General features: G+C 38.7%; 2 protein-coding genes across 2 annotated transcripts in view; both read right to left on the bottom strand.

Annotated features, from left to right (window-relative positions):
- Positions 1-2,569, bottom strand: part of LOC106341916 (pyruvate dehydrogenase E1 component subunit alpha-1, mitochondrial-like) — a 7,119-nt gene extending 4,550 nt beyond the window's left edge. The window contains exons 1-2 of the mRNA XM_013780667.1: positions 1,763-2,569; positions 1,605-1,684 (exon numbers count right to left, since the gene is read on the bottom strand). Coding sequence (XP_013636121.1) covers positions 1,605-1,684; positions 1,763-2,441 — 759 coding nt within the window. The 5' untranslated portion in view covers positions 2,442-2,569. The remainder of the gene's footprint in view (positions 1-1,604; positions 1,685-1,762) is intronic.
- An 8,800-nt stretch (positions 2,570-11,369) lies between these two features.
- On the bottom strand, positions 11,370-17,632 carry LOC106342261 (paired amphipathic helix protein Sin3-like 5). Its single transcript, XM_013781132.1, has 20 exons — positions 17,312-17,632; positions 17,053-17,215; positions 16,691-16,852; positions 16,439-16,604; positions 16,261-16,359; positions 16,031-16,180; positions 15,721-15,811; positions 15,425-15,594; positions 15,178-15,332; positions 14,896-15,017; positions 14,548-14,802; positions 13,874-14,361; positions 13,042-13,626; positions 12,872-12,966; positions 12,665-12,803; positions 12,417-12,569; positions 12,189-12,349; positions 11,996-12,107; positions 11,727-11,908; positions 11,370-11,644 (listed from the first exon to the last, which is right to left on the bottom strand). The coding sequence occupies exons 2-19, from the start codon at positions 17,124-17,126 to the stop codon at positions 11,744-11,746; spliced, it is 3,342 nt and encodes a 1,113-aa protein (XP_013636586.1). The 5' UTR covers positions 17,127-17,215; positions 17,312-17,632; the 3' UTR covers positions 11,370-11,644; positions 11,727-11,743.
- Between the last annotated feature and the right edge of the window lie 1,445 nt (positions 17,633-19,077).

The raw sequence follows: 19,077 nt of genomic DNA, 5'->3' as shown, positions 1-19,077 counted from the left end.
GAACCTTAACTCCAAGACGAACTACGAAAGGCTTGATCCCTTCAACAAGGGTACGTAGGCAGCCGTCATAAGGCGCAGCCCCAATCTTATCGCGTTCTACTCTTAGAAGAGCGAGAAGACCACTTACCACAGACCTTTTCGACCATAAATTCCGCATAACTCATCTAACTTTCCTAACTTGCCAAGCCAGTCGCAAAAACCTCACGCTAGAAGCTCATGGTTCTAACAAGCTGGGGGGCTAACTGTTGGGGTCAAAATCGGTCACGACGGAATCAATGTCTGAAAGTCCGTAAAAATCGGCATGAACGTTTTTACGAAAATAAATCTTCGAAAAAAATTTATTCTTACGAAGAGCCCTGCGGAAGAAACACGAGACATCGGAGAAAAGCCCGAAAAAGGTCGCACGGGCGCAACGTAGCGACCGAGCTCTTCCGAAACGTCGATACGACACGAATCCATGCATTCTCGTCTACCCTTCGATGTTGTCTCCAGAAGACCGTAGCGAACCCATTTCATGTTTTCCGCCATTCGAAGACATTAATCAAACTTTACGATAAAAACCGCAGAAAGTTCATTTTTTATCGAAAGAATTCGTAATAAACACTTCAAGTCGAAAGACGGCCCAAAGGGACCTAAGGCATGACTCGAAGCCTACCTTACGATTTCTTAACCAACAGCCCGTAAACCGTGGGACGGTTTACGCTTGGTTCACAAGGAAAGATAAATGTTAAGTTTCCGAAGATAAATACGAAATTTTGAAGATAATTACGAAGAACGGGAAAAATGGAATATCTCCATTTTTAGGCTATGACGGCTTGAGGGCAGAAGGGAAAAAGCGTAAACCGACCTAGGAACGAGTATATAAGGAGTCCTATGCGAGAGGCATGAGGGACAACTTTTTAGACTCAGAACTCTCGGCACTTAGAAACTCTGAAGAATTATTCTCGACATGCTCTGTTTCCATGACTAGCATCCGATTACCAAACGAACGTGCACAAGCAGTTCGATCTCTTGGTTCACTCTTGAACTACGTTCGGCTTGATCCTCGAAAGGGGTACGTAGACCGTCTTTCATAAGGTTCAGTCCGAAATCAATCAAAAACCTTTTCTTTATTTTCTTCGTCTTTTGTTATCGAGCTGCGAATAAACTAGGTTTGAGCTTTTAGGCCGCTAGAACTAGGTAACTCGCTGACAGCCTTTGCGGCCAATGCTTTTATGATCTCTTGTAATGATCGCAACGCTCTCACGCGGACTCGAAATAAGATCTACTGTTTTCTCTAAACTCGTTTGTTATCTTTTCATGATTTCCGCATATATTTGGTCACTTGCCGTTGGCTCTCACAGAGATCCGGTACCTCTGGGAAATTAGGGTTTTCTTAGTTTCTTAATTTAAACGTAAATCAACAGTGCGAATTTCGGTTCCCACAGTAGAAAAGACAGAGCTTGTAAGAACCTACTGTTTTCCTTGAAAGTTCAAAGACCGGACGAGTTAAACACACCAAAGTTAAAGACTTTATATGTACAAGTGCTTCATTATACACTTCCAATTTAATGATTTGAACATAACAAAAACCTCACATTCTTAGTTGAGATTTCAAAGCTAACCTTCAAACCAGGAACGTAATCACCACGCTTATAGTAAGAGGGGCTCTTGGCAGCTCTCCACTCAGCAGTTCCCATCCCATCTACACAAACCACATCCAATAAGAAACCTAAAGGAAACTTTAAAAAAAAAAAAAACAAAGAAGAAGTAAAACGCTAACAGTGATTGTTCTCGCAGACGAGAATGGAAGGCAAATCCCAAAGAGCAGAAATATTCAAAGCTTCAAAAAGCTGCCCCTGATTCGCAGCACCATCACCATACATAGCGAACGTCACAGCCTCCTCCTTAACATACTTCTGCGCGAAAGCAATTCCACAACCTAAAGGAACCTGAGCACCAACAATCCCATGCCCACCGTAAAAGGACGAATCCTTCTTATAGAAATGCATCGATCCACCTTTCCCTTTCGAGCAACCGTCTTGTCTCCCCATAAGCTCCGCGAACACCTCGTACAGCGAACCTCCGCGACCTAGGAAGATGCAGTGGTCGCGATACGCCGTGATGATGGCGTCTTTCTTCGTGATCGCCGCCTCCATTCCGATGGCTACCGCTTCCTGTCCGTCGTAGAGGTGGCAAAACCCTCGGATTAGCTTCGCTTTGTAAAGCGAATCGGCTGCTATTTCCATCCGTCGCATCAGAGCCATGGTTCGGAAGAAATCGAGAAGCTCTTGAGTTGATGATTCGACGGAGCGAGAGGGTGGGTCGCATAAGTGAGCGGTGAAAGGAAGCGAAGTTTCGATCGTGATCGGCGTGGTGTCGGTTGAGATGAAGCGGCCGAAGGCGGTGGAGAGAGGACGAGAGATGCCGTTAGATCGCGATGTTAGGCGTGATAGAGCCATATCCCCACCCTTGATTTTCACTGCGAATCTGTGTTGAAAACCTCGCGCAAGACCAAAGGAATGGGGGAGAGTATTCCAGTGGGGAAGATAGGATATATTTCTGAAATGCCCCTTCCCTTTTGTGTGTTTATTTAATAATTAAATTCAATTCAAAAAAATAGTTAAAACGTCCTTTTAAACCACCTCGGAGCTTTAATTTATTTATCAACCTAAGAGCATGATTATCCTTAACACGTCTAATGTGACTCTTAATCATTCTTTTAGTAACAAATATGTCTTAAGAACTTTACTTAAGAGATCTCTAAGTTTTTATCCTCCAATACAAATATCTTATTTAAAGATTCTTAAAAAAACATGTTCTATTTTAGTTAGCTACAAACTACATAATTGGCATTAACACAAGTCACTACAATTAATCAAAACCTAAGGAATCATACAAACTAAGCAAAATTTATAACCACTTTGCAATGAAACTCAGCCCATAAACATTTCAACAAGAAAAAACAAAGAATACAGTCCTAATCCATCCTTGTCCTAAAAAACTGGAGATTCTTGTACATAGAATCGATCAGAGCCGAAAAGAGGAACTGGACGTCAACCAACTGCATAAACCCTAGAAGATGGAGAAGGAGAGAGTTACCTGCCAAACGCAACTGACACAGGTTTTGGCACTAGAAGAAATTCCACACTTTCATGAACCATCACTTTACCGTAGAGAGCACATTCTTTCTCAGCGTGGTCAAATTCAGACTGAGGCATCACCATAGGCTGTAACTTAACTCTCCCACCACGTTTGTTCTACTCACCACAAAACCAAAAACAAAACAGATTCAGAAACAAAACAGAGTCAGTCCATCAACATCTCAGTGTGGTCTCGTTCCTCCACACATGTTCTTTAAGTTATCCTAGACACTGCTTTACACAACTAGCATTGTCACAGAGCAACCAAATATATAAACAGCTTCACAGAGAATTATACCACAAGACACCAATAATACATCAAGATGAAACATCAAAGTTCTCTCCTTTATGTTCTCACAACGTTTCAAGGTTCAAACAAATTAAAGCTTTAACATTCAATAAGATCAGCAGAAAAAGTCAGATTCTCATATACTAAGTAAAATCAAAGATCAATTCAACACAGAAGAGAAACTATGATTCCACATAAACACCATACATATATCTCTACATTCCAATCAAACGAGTAAAAGTAACAAAATCAGCATACATGATGAACCAATCATCAACGATGTACCTGATCGCCAACTATATGAGAATCTGGAAACTCTTATCAATCTGAATCAAAAGAATTAGACTTGGATGCAGAAGCATAATCAAAAGAGAGGGAGGAGCACGGAGGAGCCAGTGCTGGGGTAGTTATGTTTGTCGCCGCCGGGATTCTCCGGAAACTCCTTGGCGATTCGGTGATTGACGAAGTCGAACAGGATCGATCACCTGTTGGCGAAGATGAATAGATTTCCGTTGGGAAGAAGATGAAGAAACGTATAAAGATTGCTCTCGAGTTCGTCGAGAGAGAGAGAGAGAGAGAGAGAGAGAGAGAGAGAGAGAGAGAGAGAGACGTCGAGAGAGAGCCGTGAGAGAGAGACACGTGTTACTAAGAAACATTTCTTCCATCGCTTAATTAGGATCCATTGCTTAGCTTATTTGCCCTTTTTCTTTTTCTTTAATTACTAAATACACTAAAAACCACCTTAAGAACCCTGCGTTAAAGATGCTCTAACCACTAATTTTATCAAAACTCATTTATCTTACCCATACCCCATCCAAATAATAACCCTAAATTCTCAAATCCTCTTATTTCTAATCTAAATCCCCAATTCTCTTTGACAAAAAAAAAATTTGAAACTTCTATTTTTTTTTTGGATCTCATCCACAAACAGTTCTCTTCTTTTCTCAAATTGCAATCTTAAAAATCAATACAAATTAAAACTGAGTATCATATCTTCTATTTCCATTTTCTTCATTCTCTTATCTACAATTATCATCTTTTCCATTTTCATCTTTTTTCATCTCATAATACTTTTGAAAACATGATTTGACCATCTATAGATGTGTCTATCAATACCATGAAATATTTAAAACGGTACGCATGCTGGGTGGATCGTCCAACATATATCACCATAATTTTTTTCCAAAAAATGTTGGTAATTCATTCCCAATTTTACCCATGATTGCAGAGTTATAAGTTTTCTTTGAGAACATGCATTACATGTAAATTTGCACGTTTGTAATTTTTTTTTGTTTTTCAACGTAGCATCTCTTTATTTTCATGTATAATACCGCTCATACCACCACCTCCACCATCACGATCTCTCCCCACCATCGTACTAGTGGTCTTATAGATGGGCTTCAGATTTGAAAATATGAATATCTGAGGTGCCCACCACCGACAGAAAGATGAGATCGAGAAAAGCTTATCGCTCACAAAATTCTAATGTGTGTCTAAACATCCACAAATAAAAAGAAATCTCAATAAGAAAATATAAAAGAACAAAAGAGGGAGCAATCTTTATCGTTGTATGTGTTTGCTTCTAGTTAGGTTATAATTAGGATGGATGATTAAATTATGTGCAAAAGTTTATGAGGAGCAGGGTGTCCCCTTGTGTAATAAATAAGTAGAAAGTGATTTATAATGTAAAATACTCTATTTGTATATGATATCAAAGCTGTTTTTTTTAACACTGGTCAAATATCAAATACATCATTGTATAATCTCTAATTATGTTACATATGAGGATCAACAATCTACAACATATGCGATATTTGATAAACAATTTCAGCGAACGATGTTTCCACGATGCAGCTCTCTCCATAACACTCGAATTGACAGATATTCATCCATGTACGATATATTCGATGGACAGATTCACTTCGCATCACAAGACCACAACAAACATCTTCGATATCAAAGTATTATATGATACTCCAAATATTTTTGTTTTTTTTGATAGATTATTTTGTTTATCTCTATTTTCTTTCTTTCATATCAAACATCTCTTTTATTCCAGCTGTCTTCAGCACATTGGGTTCAATACATGCTGAAACAATTGACACAAATATGATTTTGTTTATTTGAACATATTAAATGTCACAAAATTTGCATCTAGCAACAATCTGATGTAGAGTTTTCAGTTTCATGTTCTTCTTGATGATTATGATTTCCCTGCATAATTCAGTATATCCAAATCACAACTAGGTGCCACCATCACAATCAATAACTCTACAAATCTTTTGTTAGTAAAGTCGACGCTCAACGATTACAAAGAATTTAGGTTATCGAAAAGATGATCGACAATTAAATAGAGGGTGGTTGATATATTTATAATATGAAAAAAATATTTATGAGAAACTTCTTTTAGTTTTGTTTTGTATATGAAAAAAATATTCAGTATATTCAATTTTGTTTTGTCGATTCTTTTTCAAAATTTTATTTTGAAATCTGAAAATTATTTTTGAAACTATTTTTAAAATTAGTAGTTTAAATTTTAAATATTATTTTTGAAAAATCCTAAATTCTATCCAAAATTCTATTCAAAATTCTACTACTTAAATCTAAACTCTAAGTCTAGATTAATTAACCCTATCAATATATGTGTCTTTTACCTCTTTAATGAAATCTATTTGATCATTTTGATCTTTGTGTGATATATTTATAATAACACTTTTTAGTACTATCATAGGAAATTTCTTATCATCTCATTTATACTTCTAATACATTTGATGATCAACTATGTACAACATATGCGATATTTGATGAACAACTTCGCAAATAACGCTTACACGATGCAATTTTCCCCGTAACATTCAAATCGACGGATAGTCCCGCATGTACAAGATTTTTGATAGACATGTTTTCTCTGTAACACATGACCATAATAAACATCTTCGATATCAAAGCAGTCTATGATACTCCAAATATTTTGTTCTTTTTGATAGATGATTTTGTTTCTCTGTATTCTCTTTCTTTCATACCAAACATCTCTTTTCTCATGCCACTTTCAGTACCATGACTTTTAAACACATACTGAAAAGTCGACACAAATAAAAAATATTTCTTTTTAAGAAATGAACATATTGAATGTCACAAGACTTACATCTAGTAACAATCTGATGTGGAGTCTTCAATTCCATGTTTTTTTTCATGATTACATCTAACCAGGCGCCACCATCACAGTCAATAACTACAAATTTTAATGATCGGCAAACGAGTAGAGGGAAGTTAATATATTCATAAGTATGACTCATGAAAGACTGCATAAATATACGCTATAATTAGGCATTCTGCCATAGGGATGGATATATTTTTGTTTATTAAATAAAGCATATATTTGGTTATTTTTATTTCCTTTTTTTTTTAGATCGGCTAAGATCTTTTTTTTTTTTTTTTTGATGAAATTTTAAATTTATTGATCATCGCAAAAGAATGTATGTACAAGACCTAAAGCTTTTTAGGTTTTAAAGAATAGAGACAAAATTTAAAAAAATTAAAGAATATGTGCTTCAAACCATCTTCTCATCAGACCTTGTAGCCTTCGCTTCAGAGCATATCCGGTGGAAGTGATACGGTTCCTGACTGTTTTATCAATCAGTTTAGAAACATGATTGACAGGTCGGGCTGAGTTATTGTGCTTGCGGTCATTCCGCTCACGCCAGATATAGTAGATCGTAACCTGCAACACAAGCCGCAACAGTATGAACGTCAACCTGTCAAAAGCTCCCGTGAGAAGATGCGCCATAGTTGTATCTCAGTCGGGATCAGGTTCTTGTCCAAACAGGTTCCCAACCACCTTAATCCAGAGCGTGAAAGTGTAGGGACACGCAAAAAAAAAATGATCTCTTGTCTCGTCAGGCTCACCACAGAAGAGACAACCTTGAGGATGGCCCCATTGACTCGTACGATGGCCAGTTGAGAGTCGATTACTGATAGCTAACCAAGTGATGAAAGCAAACCGCGGTACACCCTGTGGGAACCAGACCAGCTTGCTCCAGACCACATTCTCCTTGCGACATCTAGTGAGATCCCAAGTAGCCTTAGATACAAACCGCTCTCCGTAGGTGTCCTCCCCATTCCTCCATTGAACTCCATCTCGTACATTTTCCACCAAGCTGACCGGAAAAGCTCGAATGTCAAGAATTAAGTTTTGGATACGTTGGTCACGACAACGGCGAAATCTCCAGTCTCCATCAAGAAAGACTTCACAAATCTTGGCATCTCTTCTTATACCCAATTTTTGTGTACCTAGCTCCCCAACAATATCAATGAGCCGGCCACACGGGTGCCACAGATCAGTCCAGAATCTCACATCGAGTCCATCATGAATATTCATACGAATAAACTGCTTAGCAAGAGGGCGGTACCTCAGAAGCTTCCTCCAAGCCCAAGAGCCTATCACCGTGTCCTTTGCATCCCAGAAAGTCTCATGTTTCAACAGGTTCTGCTTCACCCAAACTGCCCATAACGATGAAGACTGAGAGAACAACCTCCAAATAAGCTTCAGTACAAAGACAGTACTGACCTCCTTCACTCTCCTAATACCCAGACCTCCTTCTTCATAGGGACAGCAGACTTCCGCCCATGCAATCTTTGCGCGAGATATAATGTTTGGTGAACCACTCCATAAGAAAGCATAACACATACTCTCTATTTCATCAATACATGACTGAGGTAGGCAGAACGCTGAGCACCAGAAATTTGTAATGCTAGCTATAACAGATTTTATCAGTTGCAATCTCCCAGCATAAGAGAGAGCTTTACTCGTCCAGCAGAGAAAACGGTCTCGAATCTTCACAATCAGTGGCTCATAATCACTTCTGGTCATAAGCTTGGTGGTTAGGGGAAGTCCAAGGTACCTGATGGGTAAAGCCGAGACAGAGAGGCCTGCAGCAGCCGCTTCACTCTCCAGCGCTTGTTTTCCCCTACCGGCTGCAAAGACTGTTGACTTAGATACATTTATCTGAAGACCTGACATGTGAGCGAACTTTCCAAAAACGCCCAACGTTCCCTGAAGCGAAGCTGGCGTGCCATCTGTGAAGACTACTATATCATCTGCGAAGCTCGAATGGGATAGCTGGACTTCCTCACACTGAGGGTGGTTTCCAATGTTTCCATCAACAACAGCCTTGTTTAGGAGCTTGGAGAGGACATTACTTACAATAACATAGAGGTACGGGGAGAGCGAGCATCCCTGTCGAATACCCCTAGAACTGGTGAAGAAACCCTCTAACTCTCCATTAATAGAAACTGAGAACGCTGCAGTATCTATGCACCTCATGATCCAAGTAACAAAGATGTCTGGATAGTTCATAGCTCTCAGGGTTGCTTCAATAAAAGCCCAGTCGATGGTGTCAAATGCTTTCGCTATATCCAGCTTGATCGCAGACCGAGAGGATATGGACAGCTTGTGGTAATCCTTGACCAACTCCGTAGCAAGAAGAACATTTTCTAGAAGCATTCGTCCCTCAACAAAAGCACATTGGTTCAGTTCAATCGCCTGCGGAAGCGTCGCTTTGAGTCTTCTTGCAATAATTTTCGAAATCACCTTATATATGACGTTGCAACAAGCTATAGGTCGGTAGTCAGTCAACTTCTCAGCTTCAGTAGACTTAGGGACCAGAGACAGCAAAGTAGCATTGATACTGTGAGGCATAAACCCAAACATAAAGAAGGACTGAACAGCCGTAACCACATCCTTGCCAATAACTGGCCAAGCTGCTTTGTAAAACTCCATGGGGAAACCATCTGGCCCAGGGGCTTTATTCGCAGGCATAGAGAAAAGAGTGTCCTTGATTTCATCCGCTAGGACCGGCTTCGTAAGAGAGGTCGCCTCTTCAGGAGAGCATCTGTAATCTATCAGGTCGCAAAGCTCCTCCTGAGTAATATCTGATGGAGACCCGCGAGATCCGTTGAGGAAAGATTCAAAATGAGAGGCTGCTTCAGTTTTGATGTCTTGGAGGTTAGTGAGAATACGTCCATCCGCTGTAACAATTCTTCTAATGGTATTTCTCACATTTCTACTTTGGGTCACCTTATGAAAGAATCTGGAGTTTTTGTCACCTAGCCCCAACCATTGCACTCTCGATTTCTGGTAGAAAAATTGCTCTTCAATACCTGAAACATGATGCCAATGTTCCCAAGCATCAGAGGCAGCTTCAAATGTGGAATCCTGAGGATCCTGCATAGCCGCCATTTGCTTCTCACACAGGTCCGCATAGGCTTGTTTCACACGTCCAGGAAGGTCACCAAACATATCCCTGTTAAGCCCTCTCAGTTCCGACTTAAGGGCTTTGAGCTTCTCTTGGAACCGCTTAAGAGCAGTTCTAGAGTGATAGAGTGGCTCCGTCTCATTCCAGATTCTTCCTACAACTTCAATAAATCTTGGGTGAGAGGTCGTGTGAGTAAAGAATTTGAACGGCTTCATGTTTCCAAGCGGAGCCGTTCTGAGCAGTATATGCATACGAAGATGATCTGAGACACCTCCAGACTCATAAGTAACATATGATTGGGGGAAAGCGTTGAACCAGCAACTATTCACCATGACACGATCAAGTTTCTTGCTGATATGGTTATCATCTTGACAGTTTGTCCAGGTGTAGCAAGGACTAACCTGAGCTAAGTCCACCATATCGCACTTGAGAACAACATTCTGGAAATCCCGAATCGAGCTCCTATCCAAACGGGTCTCCATGAACCTGGAATGTTCCTGCTCAGTTAAGGCCACATTAAAATCCCCTTGAATGATCCAAGGGTTTTGATCTCCTGCTACAGACCACGAAGCCAACTCCATTTCATTCCACAGCTCCCTTCTTTCTATAGCACAATTCGATGCGTAGATGAAGGAACAAAGAAAAGTATTCCCTGTGGCCTTATACCGTACCCAAAGAGTAATCATTTGGGCACTAGTCAAAACATGACAAATCTCCACTTCCTCAGACCAAACTACCCAAATCCTACCAAGACGATGGTGAGAATAGTTGTGAATGTAGCTCCAGCCCGGGAAAGTGGCATCAAAAACTTCCTGAAAATTATCTTCCTGAACTCTTGTCTCCAACAAACAACCTAGAGACAATTTCGCAGCCTTAACCCAATACTTGACTGCCTTTTGTTTGCGTGGCATATTGAACCCACGCATGTTCCAAGCAAAGATCGACGACATCAGTGCTTCCGGAAGGAAGCTTTCTTGTTGTTCGTATTAACCTTCTGTTGCTGAGTTACTGCTTGCACCAAGTCACGGGAGTTCACAATTAATTTTTTTGGCCCCTTACCCCGTGACCGTTGGGATGAGGTCTGCTTGGTAGCAACTACGGAAAGCTTGCTGATGAGATATTTTGCAGCTCCAACTTCCTCCACCAAATTATCTAACTCATCAACACGATCCTCAACATGTTGCTCATCAATTTCACCTTCTTCTCGCACGTCTTGCAGCAACAGAAACCTATTAGGCGAGATGCAACCACTGTCATTGCTTGCCACGATAGGAGGTGAATGATCGAGACTGTCCCCAGAGATCGCTGGTCCCTGCGCAACCTTCTCCCGAGAGCTCTGTGGCTGATTCACACTAACATTCAGCAAGTTCTCTCTCACTGTGACAGATTGAAGTTCCTCTAACAGCTTTGCTACCATCTCAGTTCCTGATTTTTCTGCAACTTCTTTGTCTGGAAACCCTTCCAGCTCTACCTTATCATTTCCAACCTCTGATGCCTTTACTTCAACTTGCCTCTCCTTAACAAACTTACAGTCCTTACCGACATGTCCCCACTTGGAACGAGACACGCAGCGTGGGCTAAGATCTTTTTCTTTCTTACAAACTTTTGTTGTGGACTTTAGGTTTTTAAGTATTTTGGAAGGGTAGCTGGTGAAAGTAAGATTATCTGCTGAAAGTGAAACTGATGGCTACATAGAATGATAGATGAAGAAAAGGATGAGAAATTGAAATGAAAAAGAAACATAACTTTAGAAGGAATCCAACATTTGTTTTAATGAATGAATTAAAAGTCTCCCACTTTAGCATTGTCTGGTACATGTATAATCTTAACACTATATACCAAAACTGGCGGCTTCAGACGCAATTTAGGTTGCCATATGAATCTCTTCGAGCCAGAAATGATGCAAGAATCGTTGTCAAAGACAGTTTGATCTCTACTACGAACTCATGCCTGCAGATCTCAGCCAAGAACTTTCACACCTGCACAAATAATATATAAGCCCTGTTCTTTAAACTTTGATCTCGAATCAGAGATTTCTGAGATGCAACATTGATCACTTACGGCTTGAAGCCGCGTTGTTAAGGCAAGGCAGCAAGTCTACGGTTCAGACACATGTGAAAACGCGATAGTCTTCTCTTTCTCGAGATTTCACTGCTACTAGGAGTTTTATCCTTGTCAAGTCCATTTGGTTTCTTCTGCTTGCGTCTATACAGAAGATCTGATGTGTTTGGTTCATACTTGACCTAATAACAATTAAGAAACTCTCATTAATCATATTCACATTAAAATACAGAAAAATTATCAATATGATTTAATTAGCATGTACGTACCTTGGAAGAACTGCAAGCCATCTTACATTCGACCTCATTGATAATCTTCAACCCTTCCATTGCACGCAGTATCCCTGAAGATTCATCTGGACCGCTCATTTTCGCCTTGTTCCTGAAGAAAGCATATAAAAAGATGATTACTAAATGCACTTGCACAACTGAACACGTTAACAAAGTCATGCTCTTATCTCACCTCTTCAGAAATAGACCAGGTCTTTCTTCATCAGGTACAAGCGAAAGAAAGTCATTCTGCAGATAATTTGCAAAACCTGGTTCCACCGTTACAGCTGTAACTTCAGGCTGATCGTTCCCGTTGTTCATAAGTTGAAATGCCAGACGGGTTTGAGCAGATGACTGCATATAGATTTAGCATATGAGACCAATATAGACAAGGTTTCCGAAAATATAAAGAGAAACATACATATTCAATCCGGTATATGTTCTGATCATGGAGAAGGGCTCGTGTATTCTCATGGTACACTATATCAAAGAACCTCCCCGGTTTTCTGTAGTTCTCATATGTGTATAGTTGCAGTAGCTTTGTGTCTGTCTCATCAGCCGCAACTACATGAAGCTGAAGCATTTCCAAATCCACTTCCATGATCAGTACAGAAAAAAAAGAAGTAGAGTCAAGACAAGAACAAGTTGCAAGTGAAAATGGAAGCTTACATGCTTGACAAACTTCTGAACTAGCTTATCCAATGTGAAGAGAACATATGATTGTGCTCCAATAATAGCTCGACATTCATCTTCAAACTTTGTATTATCACTCGAGCCATCAAGTAAATTATAGAGAGCATCCATAAACCTGTCCTTCAAATTATCAAGTAGGGAAGGAACTATCGTTTCAATTTAAAAGCAAAGAAGATAAATCACCTGGTATAAGAATCAGGAGATGTGTTATCTGGATCTGGAGCTTTCCATTTCCTCTCTGAATGTATCTTTGCAGATTGTATTCTCTCGTACAACATCTGGGAAAAAAAAACTAAAATAGTTAAGACAATTGACATTTGAAGAAGTTGAGAAATTTGGTTCGTAGTCCTTACTTGATGAAGCCTAAAAAGCACATAACAGGAATCATTCCCATAGAAAACTCGAGAATCATTCGGAGAGTTACTTTCACTGACTTGTAGTTTCACAGGCACATGCTTTGCAAGGGGCTTTACAGGTTGCAGATACCGTTCTGAAATTGTGAGAAAGGAGGAGCCATCTTCACTGCGAAGCCGATCACAGTTCATAGCTCCTTTATGCTCTTCATCGGAAGAAACTTGGCCACCAAATTTGCCTACTGCGGCAATATCTTTAGAGGCGTTTTCATTCGCTTCAGACAGCTTTTGAGTAATTTTATTTCCATCATCTTTAGGGAGAGTGTTGCTCTTTGTTCCGGCTTCAGTACAGACTGCACCTTCTTTGTGCTCCTTCTCTTTATTGTCTGTCAGTTTCTGAACAGACTCAACGCCATTGTCTCTATAAACCTCAAAACTGTCTTGCTCATAACTTTCAGTGGGAGATAATTCACCCTCTTCTCGCTCAACCTTTTGCTCTCCCATTACTATATCACTACGATTCTCTACACCCTCCATTAACAGATCCTTTCTGGGTGGTGAAACCGGCTTTGGAGGCTGGGTATCCTGTAAGAACCACAGAGAAAAGATAGATGAATATCTTTTTCAAGACCCATAATAAAATAAACTTTGGATTTGTCATGCCTAAGGCACCTAATTGGTGCTCAAGGAAAGTAACTTCCATTAATAATCCCCACATTTAAATGCGCTCTCTACCACCAGCAACCCAAATTTATGAGAACCTTTGACTACATTTAGTATACGGCCCCAAATCAAGAACAAGGACAAAATAAAGGAGAGACAACCCAGTTACCTCAATATTCATAGCTGCGCCAACATGCAGATTATCTTGCTGAATGGTTTCTTGTGCGACAGAGCTTCCTTGTACTGTTGGGTTTTCTTTGGTAGGTGTTGTTGTAGGTGTTAGTAGTTTTAGGTTTGAAACAACAGAAACGTCACATGTGCTGTCCTTCACTGCCTCACATGCCTCTTCCTGCTCTTGGTTGTCTTTGGACTTGGCCACATCTATCATTGCCTCGCTAGTTTGAGACCTAGAAGGAACTCCAAACATGGGCTCCAAAAAGGTTACCCACAGCTTCATTACTTTATCCGATTGTTCAGAAGCACATATTTCTTCGCAGTAATACTTGATTAGTTGATATAGGTCAGCATGAACTTGAGTATCAGAATAACTAAACTCCAAGTCTGGGGTAAAAGAAGGCTTAGTTCCGACAGCAATGGCATGAAGTGGGTCTTCTTTATGCTTTCTATCACTGATATCTTTTATTTCTGCCACTAAGCCTGAATTTGGTACATAACAAACAAAGTTTACTCAGCTGCAAGTTTCCTATATAAAGCATTCTTCTATAAAGCTTCAAGTGCGGCCAAACAAAATCAACTGTTTTCAATAAAGCTCATTTAGGTAGGTAATCTAAACAAAATGAACTTATGTTTGGAGTGAAAACAACTGTAAGAAAAAAAACATACCTTTTGTGCTAAGATTCTTGGAGTCCTGCTGCTTGAAATAGAAGCTACGGTGATCTAGTGACTTGTGATGATTCTTAGCATATACATCAGCCCATACTTTCCTGAAATCAAAGCGACACCTAGCCCATTCTTCTTGTTTCTGCTTCAAGCGAGTTAGTATCACCGGTAAAGCGACATGAGAATTCTTCTTCAGAAGATCCATAACGTCAAGCCCATTATCCCCATACAACCGCTCAATGCATCTTAGGTTCAGCTCTATTAAATCGTCACATATAAAGGCATTAGCCCAGGGAAGAGAATCATAGACGTACATATAGCACAGCCAGATATGATCGAATAACCACTTGCCTGATAAGTGATCTTTGATACAAATTGGTGTAGAGACTGTGTCGTTATTGATCTTCTCCAGAAGAGTTTCAACACGCTTAATGGCTGCATTCACAGACTCTAATAACATATCCAACTCAAACCTGACAAGACCATACCAGGATATTAACAGATCAGATGGAAGTTGAATTAGCTTAGGAGTTGCATATATGCACACAAATTTCAAACCTAAACAAAATAACAGAACAATCATGAATGTTATTGTAAGAAATACATAAACCTAATATACCATATACGTCTTACCTGTCATCTTCACACCGAAACAAGCTTTCTTCATACTGGTTTTTACGCATGTGTTTGAATGAGTAATCCTCACTCCCCGATGTGACAGATACCCAGTGATCATTAAGTACCTTTTCACCCAGTGAATTTCTGTAGCTTGAAATGGGAATGGGATACTACACAGGAGAAAACAAAAGCAATATGCTCAAAATGCAACATCAAATTGAGTATTGTGAATAAAACTATCTAAGGTTTCAGAGGCGCTCACATCATCTGGCAGGTGACGATAGCTTGGTGTACATTGTACACAGTCAGAAAGATCCAGTTCATTTATACCCTTGGCCATATTATTTTTGTGGCCTCCGTTGCCAAAGACTACATTTTTATGACCATCCTCGTTGTCTTCTACCTGCCGCCATTGGCCTTGATTAAGGGATTCTGCAAATATTAACATAACACCAGATAATTGACTCACCAATCTCAAAGATATATACTTCTATTCCTTTTGTATCAAAATCACTGAAAACATAAATAAGAAACGGTACAAGTGATCCAAATACTCACTTCCCCGAGAATCACCAGCAGCCACAAGATTCTCGTCACCATCTTCTCGTTGATCAGTATACTCATCAGGCCTACTCCCAAATTTCATTCTCTGTGGCAGGTAAGAGCCCGTATCAACTTCTCAGTCAAAGTCTCAACTCTGAAGAATCAAGTTCTTAAAACACATTTGATCTCATCAAGTTGCTATAAGCTGTGTCTTAAATCCTAATATTTATCTAGCATTTGATTTATCACTCTTAGCACAATTTGGGAAAGGGATGTTAATACTTTCCAAACTAAACCATTCATAAGAAAATGAACAAGAGGAAACCTTGTCAAAATGCATTGGATGCATGGCAGGTAGCGCATTCCTTGCGGAAAGAGGGTGTTGAGCAGAACCTGATCCTGATCCTGAATTATTAGGTAAGAAACTAACAAACTCAGCAAGCAGATCTTCATGGCCCTGGAACAATAGAGTAACCTGAAGAACAACAGATGATTATCAGTAAAAAAACACTCACAAGTGACCTGGCTTTATCGAATAGTATACAGTAAACATACCTCTTGATAGACAGAGGAGATGGACTTGCCTTCCTTCTTATAGATGTTCAAAATGTCCAGGAATCTTCTATACGCACGTACATCATTCCCAAACCGCGCCTGCATTCAGAAATAAATCTCAACTAGCGTTAACTGTCTGGATAATGAGAGAATTTAAATACATCAGATGCATGGATACCTTGATCTTGTTCACAAAATCGATAGCTTCTTCGAAAGCCACAGGCTTCTTCTCCGGAAGGGTTATTCTGTAGCCCTTAGGCAAGAAGGTATTAAAACCCAAAAGCAGGTCGTCATAGCCCTTGAACAACTCCTTCACTTTTTCTATGACGCCATCAGTGTTAACTCTACAAACCCAACAAGAAACTAAACACACACACACTTGCTGTTGTAGAAAGTAGAAGAGACAAAGAATGGGTATTATACTAATTACCTCTGAGCTTTAAACTCCTTCATGAGTTCAAGGAAAGTGTCGTACTTGTCTTTCTTGTCTTGGAACATATCCTTCACAGCTTTGAGATAGCTCAAAGCATCGTTCGTTGTTAGCCCTCCCATGTCCCCTCCTCCACCTATCGTTAAAGGCCTACTCCCATTTCTGCATTACACAACCATAAATTAAAGCTAATTTCCCCTTCAAATGCATTAATTTTGCTTTAACCACAGCATTTAGAATGAAAATTCATATCCACAAACAGCAAACGGATTAATTAATATCTTATCAGCCTTCAAATTTCAACTTCGAATTTGAAAAAGAAGACAAAACAAGAGAGATTGTGATTAAGACAAAGAGCTTACGTTTCTCCACGAGACGAAACAGTTTGTCCTCGTGTCTGAGCTTCAACGTAAACCTCTTCTCTAACCCTCTTCATCTCTCTCTCTCTCTCTCTCTCTCTCTCTCTCTCTCTCTCTCTCTCTCTCTCTCCAACTTTCACAAATCACAATAACAACAAACGCTTCACTGCAATCAACGACAGGAAACAAATTCAAATCAGAAACCAGATCTATCGAACCAACAATCAACGACAAGATAAGGAGATTTGTCGTTATTTCAAACCTTAAAGAGACAGGATCACATTCTCCAGAGGGACAGAGACAAGTTCTAGGTTCCTTCCGAAGAAGATAAAACGTAGATAGAAAGAAGAGTGGATCGCCGCCGTGAGTTTGCCGGAGAAAACGGATACGAATCTTCACACGAAAGAAAGCGGAGAAGATTGCTTCTGGTTTTGGATCTCTCTCTCTCTCTCTCTCTCTCTCTCTGAGATACAAATAGTTTTGAGGGGAAGCGAGAGAGGTTACCCGAAAATAAAAATCAAAGGCTGAAAGCTCGAGCAAGAGAGGGAAAGAGAAGGAGCCTGTGAATATTTTTTATGTATGTATATGCGCAGAGGTAATAATCAAGTGTGTTTATATCTCGCATGTACTCATGCATCTAAAGTTTTATCTACAACAAACATAGTGAGATAACATGATTCTTTTTTTTTTTGACAAAAGAGATAACATGATTCTTGCAATGAATATATTTTAAAAGTAATAAAATATTTTTTCGATATATAGAAAATCACATTTCTATAAAAGTTTGCAAAAATTGTCAACAAAATAATAATAGTCTTTTACCACCTAAGGTAATAACATGATTTTTTGCAATAAAAAGAAAATCACATTTCTATAAAAGTTTCTAAAGACTTATCAAAAATAATAGATTTAAAACAAAAATATCTGTCATTACCAAACTCTTATAGAAAGTGAATATTTTTCACAACCTCTTATGAAAAATGAAAATATATTTCTATTTTAAATGTCATAATGTATTTTTCAATGAAAATAAAATCATATTTCTATAATATTTTTAAAAACTTGTAAAAAAAATTAATTATATTTTTCAAAAATACCGTATTATCACCATCGTCATAGAAAATTTCACATTTTCAAAATACTCTTATAGAAAATAAAAATACCTTTTCTGAAAATCTCCACCTAATACATGTAGTTGACGTATCTATTTTTAATACAGTTGTCTTTATATTAAACAAACATTAGGATCTAAGCCGTGCTTAACATGGTTTTATTTCATTTTAATTTAAAACTTTAAACTTGTATGAAAATGTGTTGTAAGTGTTTAAAGTTCATCAAATATGGAGTTTATTTTTTGATAAATTTGCGGTATGAATTTCATTTAGTTATTTATGCATCTTGGTATTTTTGGTCTATATATCAAAACTGTTATTTAAAGTATTAATGAAAATAAAATCTTAGTTTTATATTATGAATTCAAAATCATACATTAATTTTCATACGAAATTTTTTATACTATGATACACTATCATAGTACCAGTTTAAAATTTATTGTTTAGCTTTAGGGTTTATGTCTAAAGACTTAACTAACCCAGTCTAAATTTTCTCAATTACAAAATTGGTTTGGTTTAAATTATTTGGTTTGCCTAAGCTTAACTCGCCAGATTATTATGAATTCAAAACCTGTTTTCTTCATTCATGTTATAAAGTTAGATGTATACTCGAAACTAAGTCTGGGCAAAATAACCAGAACCGAACCGGATCCGAACCGAAATACCTGAAACCGGAACCGAACTAATACCCTCAAATACCCGAACGGTTCCTATATTTTTATATCCGAAATAACCGAACCGAACCGGAACCGAACCGAGAACCGAACGGGTACCCGAATATATAAAAATATTAATTATATATACATATAACATCACTAAATATATATTTTTAATTTAAAATTCTATTAAAAGTATCTGAAAATAGTTGAAGATAACTAAATTATTATAAAGTATCCAACCTACCCGAAAGTATCCA

This window comes from Brassica oleracea, chromosome C4 (genome assembly GCF_000695525.1).
Source record: "Brassica oleracea var. oleracea cultivar TO1000 chromosome C4, BOL, whole genome shotgun sequence".
NCBI classification, from domain to species: Eukaryota; Viridiplantae; Streptophyta; class Magnoliopsida; order Brassicales; family Brassicaceae; genus Brassica; species Brassica oleracea.
The sequence above is the reverse complement of the archived record's forward strand: the minus strand, read 5'-3'. Positions and strand labels throughout refer to the sequence as shown.

Coding starts and splice junctions, on each gene's coding strand:
- LOC106342261 (XM_013781132.1), bottom strand. CDS start 17,126: ATGAAGAGGGTTAGAGAAGAGGTTTACGTTGAAGCTCAGACACGAGGA. Junction 15,018..15,177: donor TTTCGGTGTGAAGATGACAG/GTAAGACGTATA, acceptor TGGTCTTGTCAG/GTTTGAGTTGGATATGTTAT. Junction 11,909..11,995: donor TGGCTTGCAGTTCTTCCAAG/GTACGTACATGC, acceptor AATTGTTATTAG/GTCAAGTATGAACCAAACAC.